Below are 26,889 nucleotides of genomic sequence, written 5' to 3'. Positions count from 1 at the left end.
CAGCCTCCTATGTCCAATCTGGCGGATATCTGCCCCTACTACGCCTACAGTAGGGTATGTAGGATACATATAGTGGCACTTGGGACAGTGTTTCTAAACCTGTTCAACAAAACAATAAAAGACGGGTGGTGATATACAGCAGCTTTCACCAGAAATTGATTTCAATACCTTAGTTAATGCACTTTTAAACTGACCAGTGACACACGGGAAACGAAGAGTAACGTTTTACTTTACCCTCCGGTAAAACGCTGAGGTAATTCCTCCTGACATTGAGCTCTCGGAGTGCCTTCAGCTGCCCAAACTGCTGGGGTAGAGCCGTGATTTCATTACAGCTGATGTCCTGCCATAGAAACAAAGTGAAAGTGGCAGCTATTACTCTCAGAGAATTACGCATTTACACTCCATCCCATTGCACAGCATGCACTTATACTGTACACCGGTTCTGGGGTAATTGTATCTCAAGCTGCTTTAAAATTCAATGCTATTTCCCTCTTGAAAAAGGTTGTGTAGCCTATAAAGGACAAAGAGGTAGATATTAAAAGAGCCAATAAGCAAGGCTTATTGGCACTTGTACCTTCCACTGTGACTCAAATCTGTTGGTTCTTACTTATTTTCTTTTGCTTTAATTCTGAATATACAGATAATTCATAGAATTCAATGCTACTGATCTATCTTAGCTGTTCACTTCCTGTACTGTAGGTCACATGTTCTTATTGTAGCTCAAAGATCATTGGTCAGACACTGACGGACACCACAGGAAGTGATTAGGTGCCAAGAAGCAATAGCAACTTTTAATTCTACAGCTATGGCCAAAAGTTTTACATCACCTAGAATTTTAGGATTGAGACAATAAAAAAAAAAAAAAAAAAAAAATACTATATGAACATAATTTAGATATTTTATTTAACATCATGTAATCAAAGAAACTACAAACTGATATTGCAAGACTCTACCGGAAGCCATAATAGTAGCAGTGTATTTCATTTTAGATTTGTAAAAGTCCTTTTTTTTAATTTTTGTAAGTTTTTCATGAAGTATATGGAAAACTACAAAGCGGTATGTAATTCAATATGTTAACGTAACATTATTCAGCAGATTTTTTTTTGACTTTATGAAGCAAAAATGTAGTTAATTATATAGTGTGATGCAAAACTTTTGACCACAACTTCATATATGCTTATTAAAAATATCTCTGTATCCTGTAATAGGTAAAAATAAGCAAACTAAATAAAAGTACCAGTGACAACGTTGTGCTGATCCTACGAAGCAAGGAAGGGAATCATTTCTTTAAATTCTGAACTTAAATTATAAACGCAACACTCACTCATTTGTGTAATGTAATATTTGTATGTTCAATACATAAAAAAAATCTATTGTGAGCCCCCTAAGTAAATTGGACTACAAATACTCTTATCATGCTTGTTTGTTTTTTTCATTTTGCTGGATAATAATAATAATAATAATAATAATAATAATAATAATAATAATAATAATAATAATATGGGTTTGTACTGTTGAGTACAATATTTTTCTTGAATGCAATTTGTTTTCCAGGATAAACACAGATAAATCATTTTTTATTAAAAGGAAATGACATTTTTTTAATTTATTTTTTTACAGAAATCCTGAATGGGTTGCATGCTTCTTGTTCTTCTTAATTCTAATATACTGTTTTATTTGATTTTCAATATTTCAGTCATAGCAGAAGGGAGAAAGAATAAAATGCCACCACATTACTTGAACAGTTTGCAATTCCGAAACTACACATACTGTAACAAGAGAACTGCGTATCAAACTATTCTTCACTATACATTGAGAATCTGGGGTATACTGTACGGTAGCCTGCTACATCCCCTTGTTTTTGCTGAGTTTTACAGCTGGTTTCACAGATCCTGGTTAGTGCTAATATTTAGCTAATTGGGGACAACGAAAGTAGCCTATAGAAGCACAAATAAAAATAGTTAAAAAAACCAAAAAGTTCAGCCAGGAAACACAATCAGCTTTAAATACTTCACTTTCCAAACATGCTGAATGGTCACTGCATCCTCTGTGCGAACAATAACAGTGTGATTCCAGTTCTACAAATAGAATGTTAAAAAAAGAAATACACTAGGTACCAAATCCTTCACAGCTTCCTGTTTAAGAATCACTGTTTTTGCATTGGTTAGCTTTGTTTTCTCTTCACTCTACAAAGGATAAACGGTCACATAAGGTGGCTGATATATATATATATATATACATTTTATTGAAAAGGAAACCAAGTACTGAGTCTGTCAGAGAAGGTTATGTGTTGCAACAGAAAACCCAGATCTACACAAGTTGTACATACCAATTCCATTAACTGATTTAACTGTCCGATTTCTTCTGGTAGGGCCCCCAGCTTGTTGTTGCTTGCTATTAGGACTTTTAGAGGAAGACCACACAGGCAAGCTGGCAACGTAGAGAGCTGATTTCGGCTGAAACAAAACAGAAAGAAAAAAGAAACACTTTTGAACTCTAAGTTACTGTAAGTGGATTTGTAACGAAAAGGCCAGTGTGGGGTTTCAGGGAAAGAAATCATTTTTGCAGCTTAACATTACTTACATGCGAGTTCATTTAGATTGAACCTAACACTCCAGTTGAAGGGTTCCATTTCAATAAAGTGCAGACTGAAAGACTGGTTTATTTATTCAGTTTGTGTTTCTTCTTAAATTTAAAACTAGAAGTGAAGTCCCAACTATTTCCTTTTACATCCATTTAGTTTGCCTTCCCCCTGGAACAGCACTCTCTTGTTTCAGTTACAATGAAAGCCTGTGTGTCTAACTTTAAGTTCTGTTATTCCTTTACTTAAAATTGTGGTCAAAAGCCAAGTCCAAAAATATTACCAAGTAGAAAGTTCACAGTAACCAAATTTGTTTAACTTCAGGCAAGTGAAAAAGTTATTTAGTCTAAGGCTTCTAATCTGAGACAAATCACACTTAAAATATATGTATCTATTGTGAACCTATGTTTTGCTTGATCATCTATAACCCTTAAGTGGTTGTAGCCAACAAAATAATTATATGTTGTGTACTTTTATGAAACACATTATATCAAACACGCCCTTTCACTTTAAAATCGTATCTGAAACAGGAAATCTGTTACACTTGTACTTCCTAGGTTACCTCACCAGTGTCTTTGTGGGGCTGACAGCATGGCATGTCAGATATTAGGGGAAGCAGCTGGTTGGTTAAAGTCAGGAAGAGGGGAGAATCTCTCTTTCTGTGAAAATGACCTTGGAAGTGTTAGACATACTGAATGAAAGGTTTGCACAGAGAGATTTATTTAACTTGGTGTAGTAGTACCAGATATCGTTCATATGTTTATCTGGGATTTTACATTTTTTTATTATGCTTAAAAAGGTAAGGTGACGGGACAGTCCCACTTTTGGAACACTGGTCCCAGTGTCCCCAGTGTCACCTTTCTTGGGATGCTTATTTCATCCTGTTTTTTCCCCAGCACATCGTCGCGCCGGTAACAGAATTTTGTATTTTCATACAGGCTGCTGTGTTTATACCATATCTGTTGCTAAAACGAACTGGTGGCTAGCCTCGTCTGAATCATCAATCTCGCTGCTTGAATTAGACTACTGTAGTCTAAACTGTAACAATAATGGCTTATACAGGTACCATTGTATTGTGTTGAAATTATTCTCTTCATCTATTTGTATACCTGCATGCAAACGACTTTGCTTCGTGTGTAGCTATAGGCGACAATTGCGTAAATCAACACTGTCGTGTCACATCACCGTGCCACGTTTACAACGCAGTGCACTGGAGCTTGTTGTGGTTTGAACACTTTGTTCATTCAAATAGCCCATCACAACAATAGGAGGGGCTGTAAAATGTGACAAAAGTATTTGGAAACATATTTTCTATTGAAATATTCACTTTCACCAAAGGTACCCTTTAAGAAAGTATGTTAGTGAATAATACAAAATGATTTATAAACTAGTTATTTTCACATTTGTGAAATTTAAGTTTTTAGCAATAATGAAGTACAATAGTTTCAGGTCTCCAGGTGCCCATTTAATTTATTTAAAAACATTATTTACATTGATAGTTGAGTACTGTATATGATACAAATAGTTTAAAACAATTACAAAAACAGAATCAGTCCTCGTTTAATTTGACCTTTCTTCTTTAAAAGATATGTAAATAAGCTGCCTTAGGAGGCAGGATAAATCGCTTTTTAATTTGGTGACCCCTTATTTTTACTTTATCACATTTATTAGTTTAATAAAATCATAATACAACATATGTTTTTCCTTCGGCAAAAGAGGCAAATGTCAGGGCTCAAATTACTGGGAGACTGGGGTGGGGTCGATCCCTTTAAGTTTCTCCAAATAGTTGTATTTCCAAATTTCCTTTTTAACATGTTTTAAGCTGCCAGGTATCACTTAAAACAGAAAGGAACCTGTTAAAAACATGTTAATCGTATGATGACATTTCCTGCCTTGTCTGTGCAGTTTTCCAGTACCAATCAGTGATAATGAGAAAGTGTCTCCTGACAAATTGAAAACTGTGCGCATTTTACATAGGCTAATCTTTATGCTTATGCTTATATTATGGAAGATTAAATAGTATTCCTTTCATAAGTAAAGAAGTGACAACATTTTATTTGATCAGAAAAGGAAAATGATTTAATCTTATTACACATTGATCCATGTCTCAGCTATACTGTTAAACTCCAGCCAACATCAGCAAAGAAATTAACCTTCGTAAAATGCGTAGTTATCTAATTTAGATTTCTCATGATCATTGATTGGTTCTGAAAAATGGAATAGGCAGGACATTTCATCATGCAATTAACATGTTTTAAAAAGGGTCCTTTCCGTTTTAAGTGATGCCCATCAGCTTATAGCATGTTAAAAGGGGGGGGGGGGGGGGGGGGGGAGAGTTGGAAATACAACAACAGTATTCGGAGAAACTTAAAGGGTTTGCCTACATGGATTACTATTTACCAGACTTAATAACTACTGCAGAAGGAAATTCCTGTTTCTGCAGCCAGGGCAGCTTCTAAACAAAATTCAGAAAAGCCGATTAGTGAGCTTCATTAAAATAGGGTATTTAACACATTTCATCACCTAGCAATAGTTTAATAGTAGAAAGTGGCTAAAAAAAATCCTAGTAACTATTAATCACAGCACACACTGCAATAAAAAAAATATATACAGAACAAATACCATGTCATATTAACCCCTTCTGTGCTAAGGCCCTGGTAATTCCCTGTGCTAGAGGCATTTTGTGAATTTGTGACTCTCCTGTTTTATATCAAAATTACTCTATTTTCCTATATATATATATATATATATATATATATATATATATATATATATATATATATATATATATATATATTTTTTTTTTTTTTTTTTGTCAGACTCTGAAGTTTTATTGGTGCCATGTTGTATTTGGTGATGTGACCACAAAATACATCTACTGCATCACATTTATCACTATAATGCAAATATTTGGTGAAAAATGTAGAAACTTTTTGCATTGGTTTTGAGGGGTTTACATGCTCTAGACCAGTGGTGGGCAATTCCAGTCCTGGAGGGTCACTGTCCCTCCTGGTTTTTGTTCCAACTGTACCCTAAATTACTTAATTGGACCAATTAAGTGCTTACTGTTTTCACAGTATAATTGAAAAAAGCCAAGTCATTTTCAAAATTGCAATATAGTATACATTTTTTACAATTTTTTTTTTCCTAAATGGAGCAAAAGAAAAATAAATTGAAACCAAGATGTCCAATCAAATATTTTTGGAGAAAGGAGAACAATAAAAAAGGCAAGAAAAGAAAAGAAGTCAACCAGGAATAAATCTGATGAAGAAAAGGTTGTCAATTATAAAAAATTTGGGGGGACGATAGAAAAATGAAATTCGATCCAATATAAAATTAAAGTAAGAAAGATGAATAAAGGAATTACTAAAAAATAAAATGCAATATTTGAAAAATATGTAAAATAATATCGTATTCTCAAACTGACTAGCCCAACAGTTTCTGTCTAACAGCAACTAAACTAGACAAAACAAGTCTGAGATATAAGGTTTCACATACAGTAACTATATACAAAAACGTGGTTCCTAATGTTCATTTTTACCCAATCTTTCTAGATTTAGGCCATACTTGTTCAAGGTGTGGAAAGAATGGATGGTTATAGGCCAAGGCTGTAAACACATCATAACATCAAAAGTGCATCAGTTTCCAGGGAATCATCATCCTAAATTAGATTAAAGCAGAGCAATCTCCTGATCTTCCATGATCTTGTTGCAAATCTTGCTTTAGGAAATGGTAACTGCACAGCCCTAAAACAAATAAAGCAAGGCCCAAGGAAATGCTCTATTCAAACCAACGAAAGTAGGCACTGAGCTGCAACAGTGCATCACCACTGATAAAGAAAACTGAAATGTCATCAACCATCTTACCACTGGTCTAGCTCATTGATAAAGCTTTTGCTTATGGTCTCTGATCCCAGCAAGTATTTTTTAAGTAATTCAAAAGGATTACTCATATAGTAGAGATGGCCTTTTAATTAAGAATGACAACTCTTATTAATATGCATCGTTAAAAATGAAACTTGAACAGAATTGGTAATATTTGCAGTTTTTTGCACAAATTTAGCACAGCACATGATGAAATCTTAAGTGAAATGTGTAATTAAAAATTACAATTAATCATTCTCAGAGAGGGAAAAAAGCTAGGATACCAGGTACAGTAGAATGCTTCTGTTACATTCATTCTAAATCCAGTATGCCATGATCAAGTAGGTAAAACCGGAACGTTTCTGTAATTTTAAATCGTACAGAATCGTTTTAAACATCTATTTTAAAGCAATGCATGTTTAATAGTATGGTTCTTATAACGCGTAACGGCCAAAACATTATAGCATAGCCCCTCCTCAATTACCATAAAATGACACCCACTGGCATGCCAATTTAAGGTTTGTTGTAAACCCATGATGTATTAAATTACTATACTACCTCTATTTTCATGGTATTGTTTTGTTTTACTATTTTCCAAAAAGTGCCTCCAGAGTTGTCTTTTCGTAAACAGAATGATGTGCAAACACAGAGAACCAACCCTGGATAAAATCTATTATCTATAACTGCGTGGTAATTAATTAGATTCTATTAAATAATGTTTTCAACATGTCACAGCTCTGATAATCAAATTATCAATCCTACTGCACGGCAAGGCAGGACAGGCTGCACTGTGTAGCTCTGCCAGCTGAACGGGACAGCAGCTAAATGAGTCAGACAGCCGAGCACTCCATCTAGTCACAAGAGGTGACTGGTGGCATTCAGCTTCTCTGTCACTGATGGCAGGAAGAGCACCCTGTCTGTGGCCCGACTGCTGACACAATGAAATAAAATTGATTAAACAATCCCTTTTTATCAACATCAGATCAACAGCATTATTAACACAATTATAATAAGAAATTGATCTGAGGGGATCAATCAATCAATCAATCAATCAATATATATTTTATATAGCGCCTTTTATAGTGGACCACCATCACAAAGCACTTTACAAGATCGTCAGGAACAATGCATAATACATTAAATAACAGATATCAAGCTTAAAGAGCATTGAAAGCAAGAGAGAACAAGTGGGTCTTGAGAGTTGATGTGATCTTAGGCTGCACCTTTGGCAATACCGATACTCTGGTCAGCGTTCCAAATCACTGAGAGAGCTACTCGGACAGACGCACAATGACAAGTCAGGGAAAAGGAATCCAGCAGTTTCCATACATGTCTGGAACTTCACTGGAAAACGACTGCAAGGAAGCAGACTTTTCCAGTGGATTGCACAAAATACAATTGCTGAGGAACACAAATCTATACCTTACCTAATTTGTGCCAGCTATATTGTATAGGGATATATAGGATTTACATTATTTAAGTAGGGCTTATATAAACACATTTTACTGTAAATCATGTTACATAATAACCCCCCGTTTTTCATTCCTCAATTTGAAATGCCCAATTCGCCAGCTCCAGCCCACTTGGAGGGATGCCTGAACACCAGCGAATGATCTCTTATTACAGCACAGCTTAACAGGGTATACATTTCTGACATGGTACACATTCATTTGTTTGATTGTATAAACTGATAATGCATGTACAAGGTTTATATTCAACAAATGTGAGATAAATGTGAGATAACTCTGGAAATATAACAAAAGCTCCACAAGTCATTGTCACAAAGACGGCCAGAGTGGGTGGCGTCAGACCAGAAAAGGAATACACAGAGACGGTGATGGTGATGAGAAATGCTGAGTGCAATGGCTGCACTCAGCGTTTAATGACAAAATAAAAGGTTTAAACAGAAAACACGGGACACGGCACTTGCGCCAAAATAAATAGACAAACGAAACGAACTAAACAGTGCACAGACAGACGAACAAAACACGGTGAGCAGATGCAACTAATATTCTTCTTCTTCTTCTTCTTCTTGTTATTACTTTTACCTCTCCACACCCGTTCTCCACTCACCGAACACCAACCCTGACTGAACGAAATGTGCGTCTATATATACTATTGTGCTGGGATTCAATTACTAATTAATTATTCACTTGAATCCCAGCACGTGAATTAATTCTGTGCAACCCCGTGCTCACATATTATATTTTAAATGCACGTGCGTGATGTGCAATCCCGTGCCTAAATACAAATATACACTTTTTAAATACACGTGAAACACAGACCCGTTTATATCCCGTGTACCAATGACTATACACCAACATTTACACACGCACGCATACATACATACACAGAACACACAAATGCACACAGGGGCGGGGCACTTTGCCACATATACCCCCCCCCCTTGTGCGCAGCACACATGGCCTCAACGGCCACCTCCCCCCTTAAAAACCCAGCAGTCCAGAACAAAGTCTCGGGCTGGGAAGGGAGGCTTCAGTGGGCCCTTGGCTGGCAATGCTGTCAGCACCCCTGCCGGTAGTGGCACGGCTGACAGCCTGTTGGTCCCGTCCTGCAGCGAAAAAGCTGCGGGGGCAGGTGGCCCCCCGACCTCCCCCTTCTTCGTAGCCGGCAGCTCCCTCCTGTGGGGCTCCGGCCACAAGAACTCCTGCAGCGAAACTGCTGCTGGGGAAAGTGGTCTCCAGACCTCCTCCCCCTTCTTCGTGGCCGGCAGCTCCCCTTTCTGGGGCTCCGGCCACCGTACTCCCTGCGGAGGTACGGGCAGCAGAGGCAGCTCCTGCTCCTCTGCTCCGGGCGGTGGTGGAGGCAGAGGCAGCTCCAGCTCCTCTGCTCCTGGCGGTGGTGGAGGCAGAGGCAGCTCCAGCTCCTCTGCTCCTGGCGGTGGTGGAGGCAGAGGCAGCTCCAGCTCCTCTGCTCCTGGCGGTGGTGGTGGCGGAGGCAGAGGCAGCTCCTGCTCCTCTGCTCCTGGAGGTGGTGGTGGCGGAGGCAGAGGCAGCTCCTGCTCCTCTGCTCCTTGCGGTGGTGGTGGCGGAGGCAGAGGCAGCTCCTGCTCCTCTGCTCCTGGAGGTGGTGGAGGCAGAGGCAGCTCCTGCTCCTCTGCTCCTGGAGGTGGTGGAGGTAGAGGCAGCTCCAGCTCCTCTGCTCCTGGCGGTGCTGGCTCCCTCTGCTGTGGCGGCTGGGCATGTGCACGCCGTGCTGCCTTCAGCAGCATAGCGAGAGGCTGCTGGGGGACACCAGCATCCTGCCCTTCTCCCCCCCAAAAATTTTCAGGGGGTTGAGCCTGTAACTCCTCCCCTTCTGGCTCTTGGGGCTGAACCAGCAGGCATTTTCCCTCTGCTGGTGGCTTGGGTCCCAGGGCTGTGGAAGCCCCGACTTGCCTCCCTTTGGGCTGTGGACGCACCGACTCCTCCCTTTTGGGCTGTGGACGCCCCGACTCCTCCCTGTTGGGCTGTGGACGCCCCGACTCCTCCCTGTTGGGCTGTGGACGCCCCGACTCCTCCCTGTTGGGCTGTGGACGCCCCGACTCCTCCCTGTTGGGCTGTGGACGCCCCGACTCCTCCCTGTTGGGCTGTGGACGCCCCGACTCCTCCCTGTTGGGCTGTGGACGCCCCGACTCCTCCCTGTTGGGCTGTGGACGCCCCGACTCCTCCCTGTTGGGCTGTGGACGCCCGACTCCTCCCTGTTGGGCTGTGGACGCCCCGACTCCTCCCTGTTGGGCTGTGGACGTTCGGGCTCCCCCCACTCAGGCGTAGGACGTTCGGGCTCCTCCCACTCAGGCGTAGGACATTCGGGCTCCTCCCACTCAGGCGTAGGACGTTCGGGCTCCTCCCACTCAGGCGTAGGACGTTCGGGCTCCTCCCACTCAGGCGTAGGACATTCGGGCTCCTCCCACTCAGGCGTAGGACATTCGGGCTCCTTCCGCTTGGGCTCCTCCCATTTGGGCTGTGGATGCTCAGGCTCCTCCCATTTGGGCTGTGGAGGCAAAACCAGCAGGCATTCACCCTCTGCTGGTGGAGATGGGGACAGCAGGTACTCACCCTCTGCTGGTGGAGATGGGGACAGCAGGTACTCACCCTCTGCTGGTGGAGATGGGGACAGCAGGTACTCCTCTGCTGGTGGTCCTGCTACCTGGGCTGCTGTTCCATTTATGGTTGCCTCCAGGTAGTTGAGGACAAACTCCACACCCTCCTCCAAGGTGTTTGGGGTGTGTTCCTGCTGATATGCCTCCCATCTCTCACTGTCCATCATCCACAGGACCCGGACGACTATGGGCAGAGACTGGGCCTCCAGCCCAGCATTCTCCAGGAACCAGCCCCGCAGTTTGATGGCGTCTTCTGCCATTGACCTTTTTTTTTATTTTTTTTTATTTATTTATTTATTTTTTTCCCCAAAACAATATTTGTAATCCTTTTTTTTTATTTATTTATTTTTTTTTTTAAATCCAGACCCCTCCTGGTCTGACGCTTGGAGGCGCGGCTATCCCACGATGACACCACGTGTCACAAAGACGGCCAGAGTGGGTGGCGTCAGACCAGAAAAGGAATACACAGAGACGGTGATGGTGATGAGAAATGCTGAGTGCAATGGCTGCACTCAGCGTTTAATGACAAAATAAAAGGTTTAAACAGAAAACACGGGACACGGCACTTGCGCCAAAATAAATAGACAAACGAAACTAACTAAACAGTGCACAGACAGACGAACAAAACACGGTGAGCAGATACAACTAATATTCTTCTTCTTCTTCTTCTTCTTCTTGTTATTACTTTTACCTCTCCACACCCGTTCTCCACTCACCGAACACCAACCCTGACTGAACGAAATGTGCGTCTATATATACTATTGTGCTGGGATTCAATTACTAATTAATTATTCACTTGAATCCCAGCACGTGAATTAATTCTGTGCAACCCCGTGCTCACATATTATATTTTAAATGCACGTGCGTGATGTGCAATCCCGTGCCTAAATACAAATATACACTTTTTAAATACACGTGAAACACAGACCCGTTTATATCCCGTGTACCAATGACTGTACACCAACATTTACACACGCACGCATACATACATACACAGAACACACAAATGCACACAGGGGCGGGGCACTTTGCCACAGTCATCTGTGATATCCTAGTTCTTAATCATGTCTGTCAAAATTATCGCCTACAATGAAAACACCAGAAGGTGCCGAAGGCAGTCAGATTGTGTATATGCATATTTTCAATTAGTGCACATGGTCCACAATGCTGTTACAGAGAATAGCCTCATTCACAGGTACAGTAGCTAACCTGGGGGCGGTTGCACAAAAAAAAAGAAAAGTCTTAACTTAAGTCTAACGTAAGACCTTGAGATAAGTGTGTTAGGGGCTCCCGAGTGGCGCATCCAGTAAAGGCGCTCCACGTGGAGTGCAGTATGTGCCCTATAGTCTGGACGTCGCGAGTTTGAGTCCAGGCTATTCCTTTGCCGTCCGAGGACGGGAGTTTCTATGGGGCGGTGCTCAATTGGCCGAGCGCCGCCCAGGGGGAGGGAGGGTTAGGTTGGCCAGGGTGTCCTCCAGTGACCCCTGTAGTCTGGCCGGGCACCTGCAGGCTTGCCTGTAAGCTGCCCGAGAGCTGCGTTGTCCTCCGACGCTGTAGCTTTTGGGTGGCTGCATGGTGAGTCCGCAGTGTGAAAAAAAGCGGTCGGCTGATGGCACATGCTTCGGAGGACAGTGGTGAGCTGAGCCTAAAAATAACTGGCCATTTCAAATTGGGGAGAAAATAATCAAAAATAATTGGCAACAACTAGATTATTTAAAAAAAAAAAAAAAGATGAGATAAGTGTTGCACAAAGCAAAACCTAGCAGGTCTTACATAAGACTGGGCTTAAACTACTGTTGCTAAGCAACAAAGACCGGTCTTATTTTTTCGAGTCTGTTTGAAAAAAAAAAATGGCTGGTGACGGCAAAGTGATGAAAATAAATTTTAGCGAAGAAGAAAAATTGGCAAATTGTAGAAGTAATTATTAAAAAAGAAATAATATTGGGGAGGTTACGGGTGTCATTAAATTCAGACAAAAATAAAGCCTGGCAAGAAATCACTGGAAGGGTAAATGCCATCAACCCAGCCGTAAATCGCACTGTAAATGAAATTTAAAAAAAAACATGGAAAAATCTGCTGGCTGAGGCCAAAAAAGAATATCCAAAAAAGAAACCAAAAACTAGAGGCCCTTTTGAAAAACTTTCCCAGTCAACATCTGTAATAATTTATATTTACGGGGAAACGTGCACTATTTTCAATGGAACTGAAGGGGGTGCAGTGATGGTAACAGCAGGTAAATTAAAAATAAGTTAGTCAGTGTCTATATTTTCAAATACCGTTTAATTAAAATGTATCCAATCGGTAGTATTCCTATATTCAAAATCCCACTCTGTTTTAGTGGAGGTCTTGTGAAAAAAAAAAAAAAATCTGGTAATCACTCAATTTCAAGACAGTAGAAATCTTGTTTAGGTAAATATACAATAAATACATAAATAAACTTCAACACTGTGCTAAGTAAGATTTTCTACAATACAAAGAACACGTATCCCAAGAAATGAATTGCTAATTTTGACAAAATTAATATTACAACTAAAAACAAATAACACAGCATGTTGGTACTCACGTTGCAGTGACAAAACCCATTCAGCTTTATGAATACTAAAGCTTGAGGATTTAAAAAAAAAAAAAAAAAACACTGTATATTTTCTTGATTGGTAAAGTTTTTCAAATACACTTTGCCTAAGCGTCCCCTTGTTTATAAACATTTAAACATTTCCACAATATAGTTTCAGGTGCTCGGCACCCATTTACAAAATAAACAAATCATGATTTATACATCCAAAAAACAGAATTTTTAAAAATAAGTTATTTATGGATTGATTTACTTATAGATTCTTAAGATGACAGCCCTGTTCCCACCAAACAAAGAAAAACCAAAGTGCTGGAATTGCAAAATGGAAATATTTTTGTTGGAAAGAGAAAAACTCGATTTGGAAATTAAAATGCTAAAATTAAAAATAGCCCAATTAGAACGGGGTCAATAAATGGGAAGGGATTGATACAGGGTTTTTATTATTATTATTATTATTATTATTATTGTGAATGTGTATAATTAAATAAAATATTTTTTGTTCCTATTGGAAAAAATAATCAGTGAGCACAGTTCTTGTTGCACTCCCTGCTTCTGCATTGCATGGACATATATCCTGTGGTACTGAGTCAACCGGGGGAGGGAAATCTGCAGGGTCTCTAAGATTTCGTAGTCTGTAATAAAGTAGGAACAGTTTTGTCATAGCCATCCATACATGTTTATAATTGTAAAGTAATATCCTACAAAAACACGTTAAAAGCATAGATACACATATTGTAAATTGAAAGTTAAAAAACAGCTTTGCAATAGACATCATAATATAACTTGAAAAAAAAAAAATCATCCATAACTTGCGAAATTGTGTAGTGCTGGTGTTGCACATATAATTGTACACACCCTAAATCTGCAGCCATTCGGATCTCTCCGTGTAGGATGTGATTCAACTGTGTTCCGTGTTTCAGAATGAGCCCGATTGTAATTGGCCTGTGCAGGACTTTGAGGGTTGAGATAGGGCGTCTTAAGCCACGGTTTTAAGGCATAACCACTATCCCCAGGAAGAAAGCCCTGCACACCCACTGTCAAAAGTGGTGTGGATTGAACGCTTGAGCAATACTCTTGAGTCATGGGTGCTGCCTGGCCACTGCGCTACAATGTTGTTGATAAGGAGGTTAGGATCCGATATTTGTACATTAATTGAATGGTAACCCTTTCTGTTGACATTCTGATGTGGAGCCTGGATTTTAATATGTGTGCCATCAACCGCACCCACAACATTTGGAAATCCAGCGATCTTATAAAACCTTCCTTTAAGTTTCCGCAGTTTGGACAGGTCTGTTGAAAACGTAATGAAATGGCTCAGTTTTCTTTTCAGCGACTGAGATACGCGGTGGACAATCCTGCTATCTGATGATTTGTGAATCCCTGTGAAGTCTCCAACAACATTTAAAAAACTTCCAGTGGCATAGAAACGAATTGCCACACAGACTTGAATGACTGCGGGGATGCTGTGGCGTCTGTTAGCTGCAGGCTCCAAGTCATCTTTTAACATTTCCACTAAAGTTAATACGTCCTCGCAGTGGAAACACGGTCGTTCAAACACAGCACTGTTATTTAAATTCTCTAAGGGATTGTGTCTGTCCTTAAATACTCTTTCCCTACGAAATGCACTTTCATTTAAAAATTCAGCAAAAGCTATCAGTGCTGCTGCCATGTTGGCTTCTACAGCAACAGATAATTTTTGTCCCCATTTAAGCCTGGTGAGAGGGAGGCTTAAAAAATGACTTTTAAGACCAGGCTAAAATTAAGACTTTTTGTGCGACGGGTCTTATTTATTTTTGGCTTACATTTTAAGTCTAAGTCCAAGAAGTGGTCTTAAAAGCATGCAAGACCTTTTGTGCAACCAGCCCCTGAACCCTAACAGTCCAAAGTGTTCTATAATCCAAACCACACTCTCATAATGAAATGCAGGCTAATAGCAGCAGCCGTAGAAACCACGGCTGAATATCCGAATTATGTGATGAGTGTGTAAAACATTGTGTCTATGTTTTATTCAAAGGGCTATTACAGCTTTCTGATTAAATGTAATATAAAAAATATGAAACAGAAGACTAAAGAATACAATCTGACAACTGTCCGGTTTCAGCTGGTTCGGAATAGTGAGCATCTAGTGTAGTATAGTTGATATCACTAACCCTGCCTCTAATCTCCTAGTACAATAACATTAGATTTATTGTAACATTATAAGATAATGGGGCTGATTGCTTAAAAAACTGTCCTTTTCCCAACATACCTCAAGGAGAACAAAGAAGAAATATAATTTATATTTAAGGAACTATTTTCCCCAAGTGGAAAAACTGATAAATAATTGCAACAACAGTTGAAAAATATGTTTCTCTAGTCCCAACTCGTTTGGATTAGTAAGAGTCAGCTGTACTTAATTTCCTCTCCCCATTTCCCTAGGACCCCACCTGACCCCACAGTTTCCCATCATGGAATGCAAGTAGTCAGGCACAGGTGGGGTCATATTACTGTGTTACACAGGAAGCAAATGAAAATTACCTTCACCAGAGTCACAGTGAAATTAGAACGAGGAGGCTGTTCAGTGCCAGCACTTTAGCTGAAGTTCAAATCAAAGTTAGATTTAAAGAAGAATTATACTAACTCAATATTGGAGCTCCATATTTACCATAAAATGAGTAAGGGAAATGTAAACAACATCAATGACATATCTGAGGCTACTTACTCTCACGTTTTTTTTAAAAGCTTTTGTTGCCTCTTCAAAACACAAATACGTAGGAATATTATTTTGGCGCTTCCCTTTCATTCTCTTGCCTCAGAGTCTGCTAGCACAGTCTGCTAGTAGTAGTGAAGCATGCATGACATGTTTATGTTAAAGCTGCCAAATGCATGGGCACTGCTGATAACACAACCTGTTAAATACAGGAAGGACACTTTATTAAAAAGGATGTATTCTCTGCTCTGAAAGGTGGAAGGTGTAATGATCTGGTGGGCCATGACCTTCACATTTAGCAGTCTGCCCGAGGTAGGTGTGCATCAAACGTGATAACCCATCAGATCTATTCTAATGTAAATTAATGATTGATGAAATCAATTTTGTCTTTTAATGTACATTTGGTAGCCACTTATTTATTTAATCCTGGCATTAGGATGCATGTAATGAAGCTGGTAGGGATTAAACTATGTAACTGCAGCTGAGGTTTGCAGATTTAAATTGGGTTTCAATTTGTAATGGGTTTTAAAACATGTTTGAGAATCTTTATTATAAAACATAATTGTTATAATGTTAAAAAAATAACATATTACACTTGCATACCTAATTCTGCTAGTTAATGTCTCAAGGATAAATACCTTTGTGTTATCTACACCATAAAACTCCTTAGATTACAAATACTACAGTATGTCAGTCGTTCCTATTGGATTTGTTGGCAGTTGTATGGATTCTCAATAATGTCACCAAGCTTTAATGACCCACTGTAGCCTGGAATAGTGGCCTTCTCCTAAAATATAAGTCATATAAAAATAAAAACTTCTCATAAGTAAATTGGCGTGAAGAATTAAAATAATGTCCACATACTTACCTCAGGTTTAAGTATGTCAGCATATGCAAACTGACAATGGCATCTGGAATGACTTTAACACAGTTGTGATACAAATTTAATATCTCCAACGAGACAAAATGGCACACTTCCACAGGAACTTCAGTCAAGCGGTTCTTGGACAGGTCTTTGAATAAAAGAGAAAGAGAGAAAAAGAAAGTTATTCATCAGAACTACCAGTTATGCATTCGAGTTTTACAGTGCAGTCGTATCAGTCCAATATCAAAACAGCTCTCTGCTCCACTTTTATGACAGAATCTGTGTGGCAGAACACGCCTGCTACAGTATGTTCCCACTCTGTGTTTCAGTGGGTTTGTGATCTATTAAGACTTGGGTAAGTAAGAATAAAACTTCCATTCCTATAGCCTTGATAAGCTGATCCGTTTTATTATCACTGCTGGTATTGATTTGTTAAAAGATCATTGTATAAAATTGAAGCTGGATTATTTTATTTTTTTCCCCCACAGCAGTTGATATAATAAAACTGTTATCTATATATTAGTCCTGCAGCCTTTATACACCCCTCCCCCTAAATGGATAGAAACTCTCAATACAAATGTGTCTATTCACATCACAACTCTCTTTGGTCTGGTAGTAGATACAAATGTATTATCATCAACAGTGCAAGCTCATTACCAGCTATTTTTAACATTGACTGACAAACTCTTCAAACTCTTAAAACTTTCCAAGGTTAACTCCTTGCAACAACTTGCCACTTATTTTGCTTCTCCACTGTCTTTCAATGTCTCCGAGACAATTAAAACTACTTACTGAATGAAGCTGTTTTAAGCAAGTCTAGAAAGATTAGATGGGAGGAATTGCACTTTTTTGCACAATTATTGAATTCCAGCGCCTCTTTCTCCAATGGAATATTGCTATTATTGTGGCCCTTCACCAGACAACTGAACTGGTCCCAAAATCATAGTTATTCAGACTCAGACTTATGTGATATGTTTTTGTGAATCTTTGTGCTTACCCCCTGCCAGTGTATGAATTTGGTGAAAGGGTGAGGATGGTACAGTAACCCAGTCATGCCATTTTTTTTCCTGCAAAGGTGCCAACTGTTTCTGTTTGGCTGGATTTGAATCAGTATTGCCAATTCAATGAGCCGACCAGCCCCGTTATCTTGGCTATACCATTAACAGCACAGAAAAGCATGCACCCACTGGAAATGAAAGACATACGAAAACTGCAACTGGTTTAGCAAGTCTAATTGAAACCACAGGAACCACTGTTGACAAATTGATTTGTAGTTTAGTTTAAATCAGCAGAGGCTATTAAAAAGCACTCATCAATAAGTAAAACTGTCACGTTAAGGATATTCCTCACTGCTCGAGGTGCTTGAAACAGCATGCATTCATAGCCACTTTAGTACAAACCAAAAAGGGAACCAACTAGTAATGCAGTTTCCTAAAGGCGGAAACATCGTGTTGTTGCTCCTTTCTGTGACTTCAGCGCACAAACAAGAATATCTTCAACCTGGCTGTTTGAGAGTGGCTACAGTATCTACAATACAAAGCAGGAGTCCTACCCACCACTGGGCTTGGAATTCAAGTCTATATTCACTGCTACCCTGCCAATGCACAAACCACTGAGCTTCTCATCATCAATTTAACCTTGGTTGCATAGATCTGATACCAGCACTTTATCTCTGGTATTTACATATGAAATGACAGATGTGCTGCAGTGAATTACAGTGCTATTTGCATTGAGGTGACATTATAAATTGACAAGAGCAAAAGAGAGAGATAGTCACCAGAACCCAGAGATGAAAAATATAAGCAGCAATAATCACTGCAGCCTAATCTGTTATTTTTTAAATGCTGTGGGTTTTTACCTATATTTGGATTACATTTTTTTTTTAAAACTGTTTTAGATACTGGTTTGTTTTCAAAAGGTTTATAGCAAAGACAACCTTCTTTCTTGTGTTTTGATTATTACAGTAATTCTTACATTATAAGAAAATGCAGTGGGTAAGTGGTGAGAACATACATCAAGGATGTACTTTTGATGTAAGACTGAGTGTATTTCCATTGTTTCCATAAGGGCGATGCTCAGTTATAGGGATAATCCATAACATAGTTCAGTATAATTTAGTACTGCACGTTAAAAGGTATATAATGTTATTAATGTTGGTGGTTATTGATTAGTAATAATATGATCATCCAATCAAACTCTTTTTACTTACTGTACAGCCAATGACACCAATTAGCTTTCACTATACCCCCCAAAACCTGGAACACCTGTAGTGATACATGCATACCACCAAGTGTTTCAGTGACAGCAATAAGAAAGACACACAAGCCAACAGCAATAAAAATATCTAAGCAAATCTGTTTTGGGGAATGGATAGTTACAGTATAAAAAATATGTAGCCATATACAAACACTTTCAGATCACTTGAAAAAGGAGTTCTGAAATTATGAGACTGGCAAGCTTTCATAGAAACCAACATACACCAACAAAGAAAACCGTATGCAAGTGCGTGCAGCTCACACACATAGTAATAAGCTAGATAAGAGATCATGATAAGGCACCACACAATTCATCATCTTAATGTGAGAACATTCACAGAATACTTGTCCGGGAACTACTTACTAGAGGTGCAACAATTTATAGATGCATCGATTATTGATCATCTGTCCTTAAATTTCCAGAGCTTCGATTACATACTGGTGAATCGATGCATCAAATTAGAACCCAGTTTGAAGTCACCTGTTGCCGGTTTCTGAGTGTGTGAGAGTGCGCTTCTTTTAGTGCTAGTATGGTAAATTAGCGTGTTGCTAGGATACACACTTTAGGCCTCTACATTTGTGTTGGACAAGCCATATCAGAAGTAGGCCCACTGAATTCACATTTTCTTAATTTAAAAATTAAGGCAATAGTTTTTTTTTAAATCTATTAAATCTACCAATGACCTTCTTTTGCTTCAAAGTATGTTGGGTTTGGATTATATGGCAATATTATATAAAAAAAGAAGCTGAATTTAGTAAGGTAGTTAAATTAGTCAGGATTTGTGAGATTAATTTAAATGTTATGCTTTTGGACATAAAATGTTAACAGTAATGAAGTTCATAGTTCAGATAGAAATTATTTCTGTTAAAATACAGATATATTGTTATTACAATGTTTTGCATTGTTATTAATTACATTCACAACATTTGTTTCTATAGCCATAAACCAACACATGCCGTGGTTCAATCCTGTATCCTTGTGGTCAGGTGCAAAAGACAGAAGAGATATTTAGGGTCTAAACAATTGATTCAATTGACATAAATACACCCACTGCTTACTGTAAATATTAAAAATAGTAACACAACTAGGCACTTTGCTAAAATTCACTTCAGAGACTCACACTCACTGTTATGGATGTAGGTTTTTCACCATGCAAGGGAATAGAAATGGATCTAATGGAATGGATCTAAACACACAGATCTAATCACTATCACAGTTTGACTTTATATTAACCCTGCTGGTGTTATCAGATGTGAGATTTATTGAGCCCCTTATCAACTTCATTAAATAGAATAAAAAATAAAAGAAAGGGTTTAAAAGGTAGCATTACTTCCATCTGGACCCCAATGACTCAAACACACACACACACACACACACAGAAAACAAAAACATACTGTAGATTTTTCCAGTAACAAGCTTCTGTAGTTTCAGCTGTCAGCAATGTAGTACTGCTAATTATTTCTAAAATTGGAATCAGTCCTTGATGGCATTCCTGAACTTGTCTTTTTTTCTAATCTAATTATCATTCTTTAAATCATTTAGCCACCTCTGAATTGCTACATCAATGCCAAACTAATGTTTGGGTTTATATGTTATAATTGGAAAGGAATGGAACACTGAAGCCTTTACAGGATATTGTAATCCTCTGCTTAATATGGGTTTGGATTCGACGCCAAACCAAGAGCATCTGTTTCCGCTGCCTAATGGTCAGCAAAAAGACTAGCAGTGGTCAACTGAATTGTATTTATGTATTCAACTCCAGCTTTATTTAAAATTTTAAAATAGATTTGTTTTGCCAAGTTGAAACTTGTGGGTACACATTCACTGGAATGAGAACTATCCCAGGAAGTTTAACTAGCTTTATTGAACCCTACAGATTTATATCACATCTAAATATGCTTTGAAACTTGATCTAGGAAATGTTTTGTCTAGGGTTGACATTAGACATCCTGACTGTGGACCCCCACCCAATGCATCTATAGAAATGTGAAATGTTGTTCTCCTTACAGTACAATCACCCCTTTTAATGTATATTAAAACATACTCTTAGAGCAGGCACTGGAAATTAATATTATAAATGTGCAACAGAGTTGCTGAAATGCAGTAACCTCAAACAGGACCATTCTTGTAAACGAATCGAGTTATTCATGACTCTAGTCAAACTACTATATAACTTAGCAGCTGGTTCAATACATTTGTTTACACAGGATATAACAAGGAAACACTTACACTAAGAGGCTGGTATTCCTTTTGGGGTGGGGGGTTACAAGCTGAGAAAGTTCAAATAGTCAACCACTCCCCCTCGCTACCTCACTAGCTTTGCCTTACTTTGTTTACTGCTTATTCTAAATAGTTTTATGTATTGCTGCCTGTTATTCATGCCAGCAACATCTATAATTCATGTGTTTCACTCTGCCTTTCATTGGTACTAGATTCCACTATTTGCTATATACACTGTCTAGCATTGGCTGGTATCCTATTTGTTTTAAATCTTAGTTTTGGTCTCTTTTCCCATCAGTTGTAACTGGCAGAGAGTCTTGTACAGTAGCTTTCTGCTCTGTTGATAAAGTTCTGGGTTACTTCCTTTGTACTTTATTTTGGGGCACATCCTGTATGTAAGAAACTGTTTAGATTACATGTTCTGGTCTCTATGAGGTTCATGTTTACTAAAGAAATGACTCCTTGCATTACTCACCAAATTAGGTCATTCACTATTCATGCAAACAAGGAACTAATTAGACTATGATTAGTCATTGTAGAGTAGTTCAAACGAGAATACACACATATTACAAGAACTGACATAGTACATTAATAATTGAAACTCACACATCACTGACACACTGTAAAAACAATTAAAGAGAGGTAAATAGATGGTCAACACATCTGTTTGTTATTTCTAATCTTAAATGCTCTTGACAACACCAATTACTTTTCAGTGTTTGTGAACTTAAGATAAAAGTTACAATTATGCATGATCCTGAAGTCCACAAAGCTCTCAATATACCTCAATCGTGATTGTCACAGCCAGCCCTGTTACTCAATCCAACTGTGCCAATTCTGTAGTCCTTTTGTAATTCACGAGTTAAGAACATAATTTATTGATTGTATTAACTCTATTAAAATGTATTAACTTGTGGCTCTCAAATGGAAACCAATGGTGAAGCCTGGCAGGCAGCTGACAAACTGAAGTAGTCGCTAGCCATGACATGCAAATCAAACAATATCTGCTTGCCTCACTGGGTGATGTGTGTCATACAATATATACGGTTGTGCAGACAGCCTACCTTGTGCAACAAGTTGAAGCCAATCAGGCACACAACAGAGTTATGTGAATTTAGTTAAATCTTGGCACACTTAAGTGGTTATCAACTGACTAAGAGGGGAATTCTGTTTGCCATTGTAGGCAATCACTGCTCAAGACCCAGTGACCTGCATTAGAAGCCCTTCCCTTGTACTCCAGAAAAGTTACCAGCTTTAATGGATTTTTGAAGCAAAAGCTATTTGTCTTGCTCTTCCCCTCTGCTGGTTTCTCTTTAAGGACCTGAGGATCTAAACGGCACCACACCGGTAACATTATTTGTTTCCTTTTGTGATCTGTGCAACCTTGCAAGTCCTTCTCTGAAGTGTATACTACCATGGGCACAAACTAATTCAGCGTCTGATTCCCTTTTAAACTTAGTTGGGGGTCACTTGAAAAAAAATAAAAAATGAAGTTAAAGTGTCATGTTTGACCACAGAGCAGCTGTGATGTCTGTCCTCCTCTAAGTGAACAACCAATTGGTGGTAGCGGGTGGCATTGCAATAATGTCGAATTGTGGTAAAGTGTCCCGGCCAAGCCTTTAAACAGTGGACCCAGACCCAAGAACTGCAGTTTTAGTGCTTTTATGCACACTTTTATTCACAAACACAAATAAACAAAACACAGCAACAAAACAAAACAAAACCCTAACTCCTTCTTTGGAGTGCTAACTACTCTTTTCACAAGTTCTAGCTAAGAACGGCTAAGCCATTTACTGGGTAACAAAAAACTTGTTACAAAAACAAGTTACACACAGTACACAATATTCACAGTACCTTTTGTCAGGTCTCTTCACAGGCCTTCACACAGATAGCCCTTGACCTTATACACCTGCCTGTCCCTCATTCTAATAGAGCCCATCCTGGCTAAGCAAAAACCACATGGCATTCTGGGTGATATAGTCCTCTATCACACCCCTGGCTACATTTCTCCTCTCTCCTCCCCCTACTCTGCCACAATGTATTATTACATATCACTCACATTTTTTTGGTTTATTTAAACAATGACTAAATAGCATCAACTACAGAAAGACACTTTTTTATGAACTCATTAAACATCAACGTATTCTACCCAACACTACAGACTGCCCTTGCAGTCAAAGTAAAAACATTAATTGGGATACTTCAAAACAGATCAATTGTGAAGCTCAATGAGTCATATATGGCTCAAGAGTCATCTGTTGGACAGAACAGTACATCAAAATATAACTGAGTGTACTCCCACATACAGCAGGTTCACATTGCACTCCTACACAAAACAAGTTATTGAGATTAGGAGCCAGACCCTGGAACTGCTAAAGGGACAATGATTACATTTAGTCAATGTATGCAGCTACGCAAATAAAATTCCCTGTAAAACCTTAAAAAAAAAAAAACACAATATCGACAATATCTTACTTAATTCCTCAAAGCTAATGCGAGTCGCCCAGGCGCTTGGTTGCATGTCGTTTGAAGTCCTGCAATGAGATTTATGCTGGCAGAGTAATCTTTTCAGTATTTTAATCAGTTTCTGTTCTTTTGTTGACAACGGTTCCCTATTATACAGTGTATAGCTTAGAGCCTTTAGCGTTCCCTATTAATTATTTATCAACCTGGCTCATTTACCAGTCTGGTGCTCTTTGTCAGTGTAACAGATAAGGTGAGCTGAGCAGGACATGATTACCCAGCTCGACCTGTCAGTGTACAATTCAAGAGATACCGTAAGCAGGTAACTACTGTACCAGAACTAGACCAGGGGTAGGCAACTGTGGCTCACTCAATTCCAGAGCAGTGCTTTGTTCAAACAACTTCCCTTTATATTTTAATTGGCCCTGCTGAAGAAAAAGAAGGAAGTAGTTGGAACAAAGTCCAGTAACAGTCATAATTAATGCCTGTTAAAAACATAATTCACTATAGTGATTTGCATAACTTTAGCTGATAGCAAACACTAATGTAGTGCTTCATGTGGGTCCCCAGCTATGTACTAGTTCTGTTTCTTAGTAACACCTTGGGGTGTATTTGTACTGTGATTCCTCCATGAAGCCTTGTTAATTTCTGTAGTTACTTAGTGTTGTTGCTTTTGTTAGTGAACTAAGTGCTGGTGTAAGATAAGGGGCTACAGGCACTGGATGTAGAATCTGTGCCTCTGCAGGACCTGACTTGGTTCCCATAGACCCTGCTCTACCTGCATGCTTCACAATGTTATTAGAGTATTACAGTAGACAATTCAGCCAATTCTAATCACACAATATCTTATGCCTGTGGTTGTCTTATTTTAATTATAAATCACTAGGCTGCTCAACCAATCAGAGAATCTGTTTCCAGGACAAAGCACTACATCTTATTTTGCTATAGGTGTCATCCAGAACACTGTTCTACAGTACATTGAACTATTTACAAAATTGTATTCCCTTTTCTTTTTTAAGGAAAGGTTATTTATAACAAGCTACTGTATGTACTGAACACTGGCCTGTTTGTGGTAGAAATACCTCCTACTCACAGAAACTGTTTCCCAGCCAATGTGCTCACTGGATGACAGTGTAATGCTGTGTAAGAGACTGGCCAACTGCACAGTCTTACAGAGAAAATAAGCATTTTAATATTATTTTTAAGTGGTAACGCATGCTAAATCAATCTTCCGTATTTCAATGGAGTGTTCAAATTTGCTGCCGTTGCTGCCCACAGCCTTTATCAGTTAGATTGCTCCCTAGATGCACATGGAACACGCATATCTATCTCATTTTAGTTTCCATGACTAAAATAAATGGGACAAGAATGTTGAGGTGAGATTTATACAGATACTTCCCTGAGAACCAGGAGGCTTTTACAAGCACTTACTGTAGCACTCAACTCAAGTGCAAACCGACCCATAACACTCACTGCAAGTCCTCCACAAAACACATATAAGAACATAACAAAATGTACAAATGAGAGAAGGCGATTGGACCCATCAGTGCTGGTCCAGTTCCCAGTAGCTGATTGATCTCAAAACTTTGTCAAGTTGGGTCTTTGTCAAGGATCCCAGAGATTCACCAATCAACAACATGGCTACAGTAGGTAACTATCACAGGGGGTGTGGGTGCAACGGCTGAAAGACAGGAACAGACATGGTCAGGTTTCTTTGCAAACGTCACTCAGAAACCCAGTTTTTTTTCACTGGCATTGCACACAAAAAAAAAAAACAAGGCAGATGCCAGCAATGGTAAGAACCGTGCGAACACACACAGCGGTGTAAACTTACGAAATACGAAAAGCAAAAAGAACACATTGACAAAAACACAGCTATAAAATAAAAGGTGCCCTGAACACGACAGTGTGCTGCTCCTACTGTAAAGGAGGTCCCACAAACACACCTGAAACTCACTATACTTTCCCAGGATTGAAATCCCAAAACAAATCCCTATCGTATTCCTATACAATAACAAGTCGATCTCTGACCTTGGTTTCACATGCGCCGTCATGAGATTTAAAACAAAGTCTTTTGGCTGCTCACTACACTGTAGTTGTCTTCCTTTCACAGATGTATGGGCTGGTTTGCCCTGGCTCAAAACCGAGAGGTGTGTTTTGGGAGCTCCCTTTTAGCAAATTACTCCGCCGGGATGCACCTACCAGCTGGTTAAGGAATCGCCGCCGACCAATTTTTAGCTACAATCCCCTGTAAATAAAACTCAACTGGCAGCACGTCACAGGTGGAGCATCTGGCTCTCTCCTGCTAATACACACATGCATGTGAAAAACCAGTGACGGGACGCGGCCCCTGTTACAGTAACCCATTCCATACCCTCACCATTCTATGTGTAAATAATGCCTCTTTTCCACAGTACAACCGAGCCGCACCAGGGCCGTACCGAGCCCTCACGGTGCGGTTAAGGAGAGCCTAGGTTGTTTTTCCACTGCAGAGCTGAGCCGTGCTACTGACGTCACAGGCAATGAAAGATAGTTGTTATCAATTAACTCAGTTTGCCAAAAGATGTGCAAACAAATGGTGTTCAAAAATTAATAGACCAGCGGTACAGCTGTATCTTGTATCGTTATATTTTGTAAATATATTTAGGAATGTCTTTATAATCCACACATTTTACTTATTATAATTGACTTAATACAGTTCAATTAGTTCTGTTGAAGGGGAAAAAAAGAAGGTTTTAAAACTATGATGTGCCAAAGATATCCCTTTTAAATGATAGTTGTTGTTTTGTCTAGAGTTGTTTTTTGTTTGGGTGCTTAAAAAAAGAAACTGTGCGAGCACGAGAGCCGTAGTTGTATCTATGGTACAGCTGTATTTTGTTTTACTATATTTTTATAAATAAGTTTAGAATTTTTTTTTCCCCTCATTTTTTTCTTTATATTAACATAATAAAGGTCAAGGATGAGAACTTCGGTAAAATTTTGTGTTTTTGAGCGTGCGAGTTAAGTGTACCGTACCCGGGGTTTATGTCCATTTGCATCAAATCGTCAGAAATCCGGGCATAAACTTTCTCATTTCTGACGCACGACTATTATTCCTGAACACTTCTACCTGCCCGCAGATAAAATAGAGACTGCATTTCCTCAGCGTCCCAAGGCTGTACTTTTCTCTCATCACACATGCTGCCCGTCATGTTGTTTGTTGTTTGTCTTTCTGGAGTGTACTGACTGATGCAACGTAATGATGAAAATTCTTAATCCCACCCCTGGCCCGGCTTGGC

General features: G+C 39.2%; 1 protein-coding gene across 7 annotated transcripts in view; it reads right to left on the bottom strand.

The window, feature by feature from the left end:
- LOC117406953 (leucine-rich repeat and calponin homology domain-containing protein 1) overlaps window positions 1-26,889 on the bottom strand; it is a 129,955-nt gene that overhangs the window by 67,719 nt on the left and 35,347 nt on the right. For all 7 annotated transcript variants that reach the window (XM_034011423.3, XM_034011427.3, XM_034011428.3 and 4 more), the window contains exons 2-4: window positions 16,676-16,820; window positions 2,330-2,456; window positions 235-340 (exon numbers count right to left, since the gene is read on the bottom strand). In XM_034011423.3, coding sequence (XP_033867314.3) covers window positions 235-340; window positions 2,330-2,456; window positions 16,676-16,820 — 378 coding nt within the window. The remainder of the gene's footprint in view (window positions 1-234; window positions 341-2,329; window positions 2,457-16,675; window positions 16,821-26,889) is intronic.

This window comes from Acipenser ruthenus, chromosome 8 (assembly GCF_902713425.1).
Source record: "Acipenser ruthenus chromosome 8, fAciRut3.2 maternal haplotype, whole genome shotgun sequence".
NCBI classification, from domain to species: domain Eukaryota; kingdom Metazoa; phylum Chordata; class Actinopteri; order Acipenseriformes; family Acipenseridae; genus Acipenser; species Acipenser ruthenus.
The sequence above is the reverse complement of the archived record's forward strand: the minus strand, read 5'-3'. Positions and strand labels throughout refer to the sequence as shown.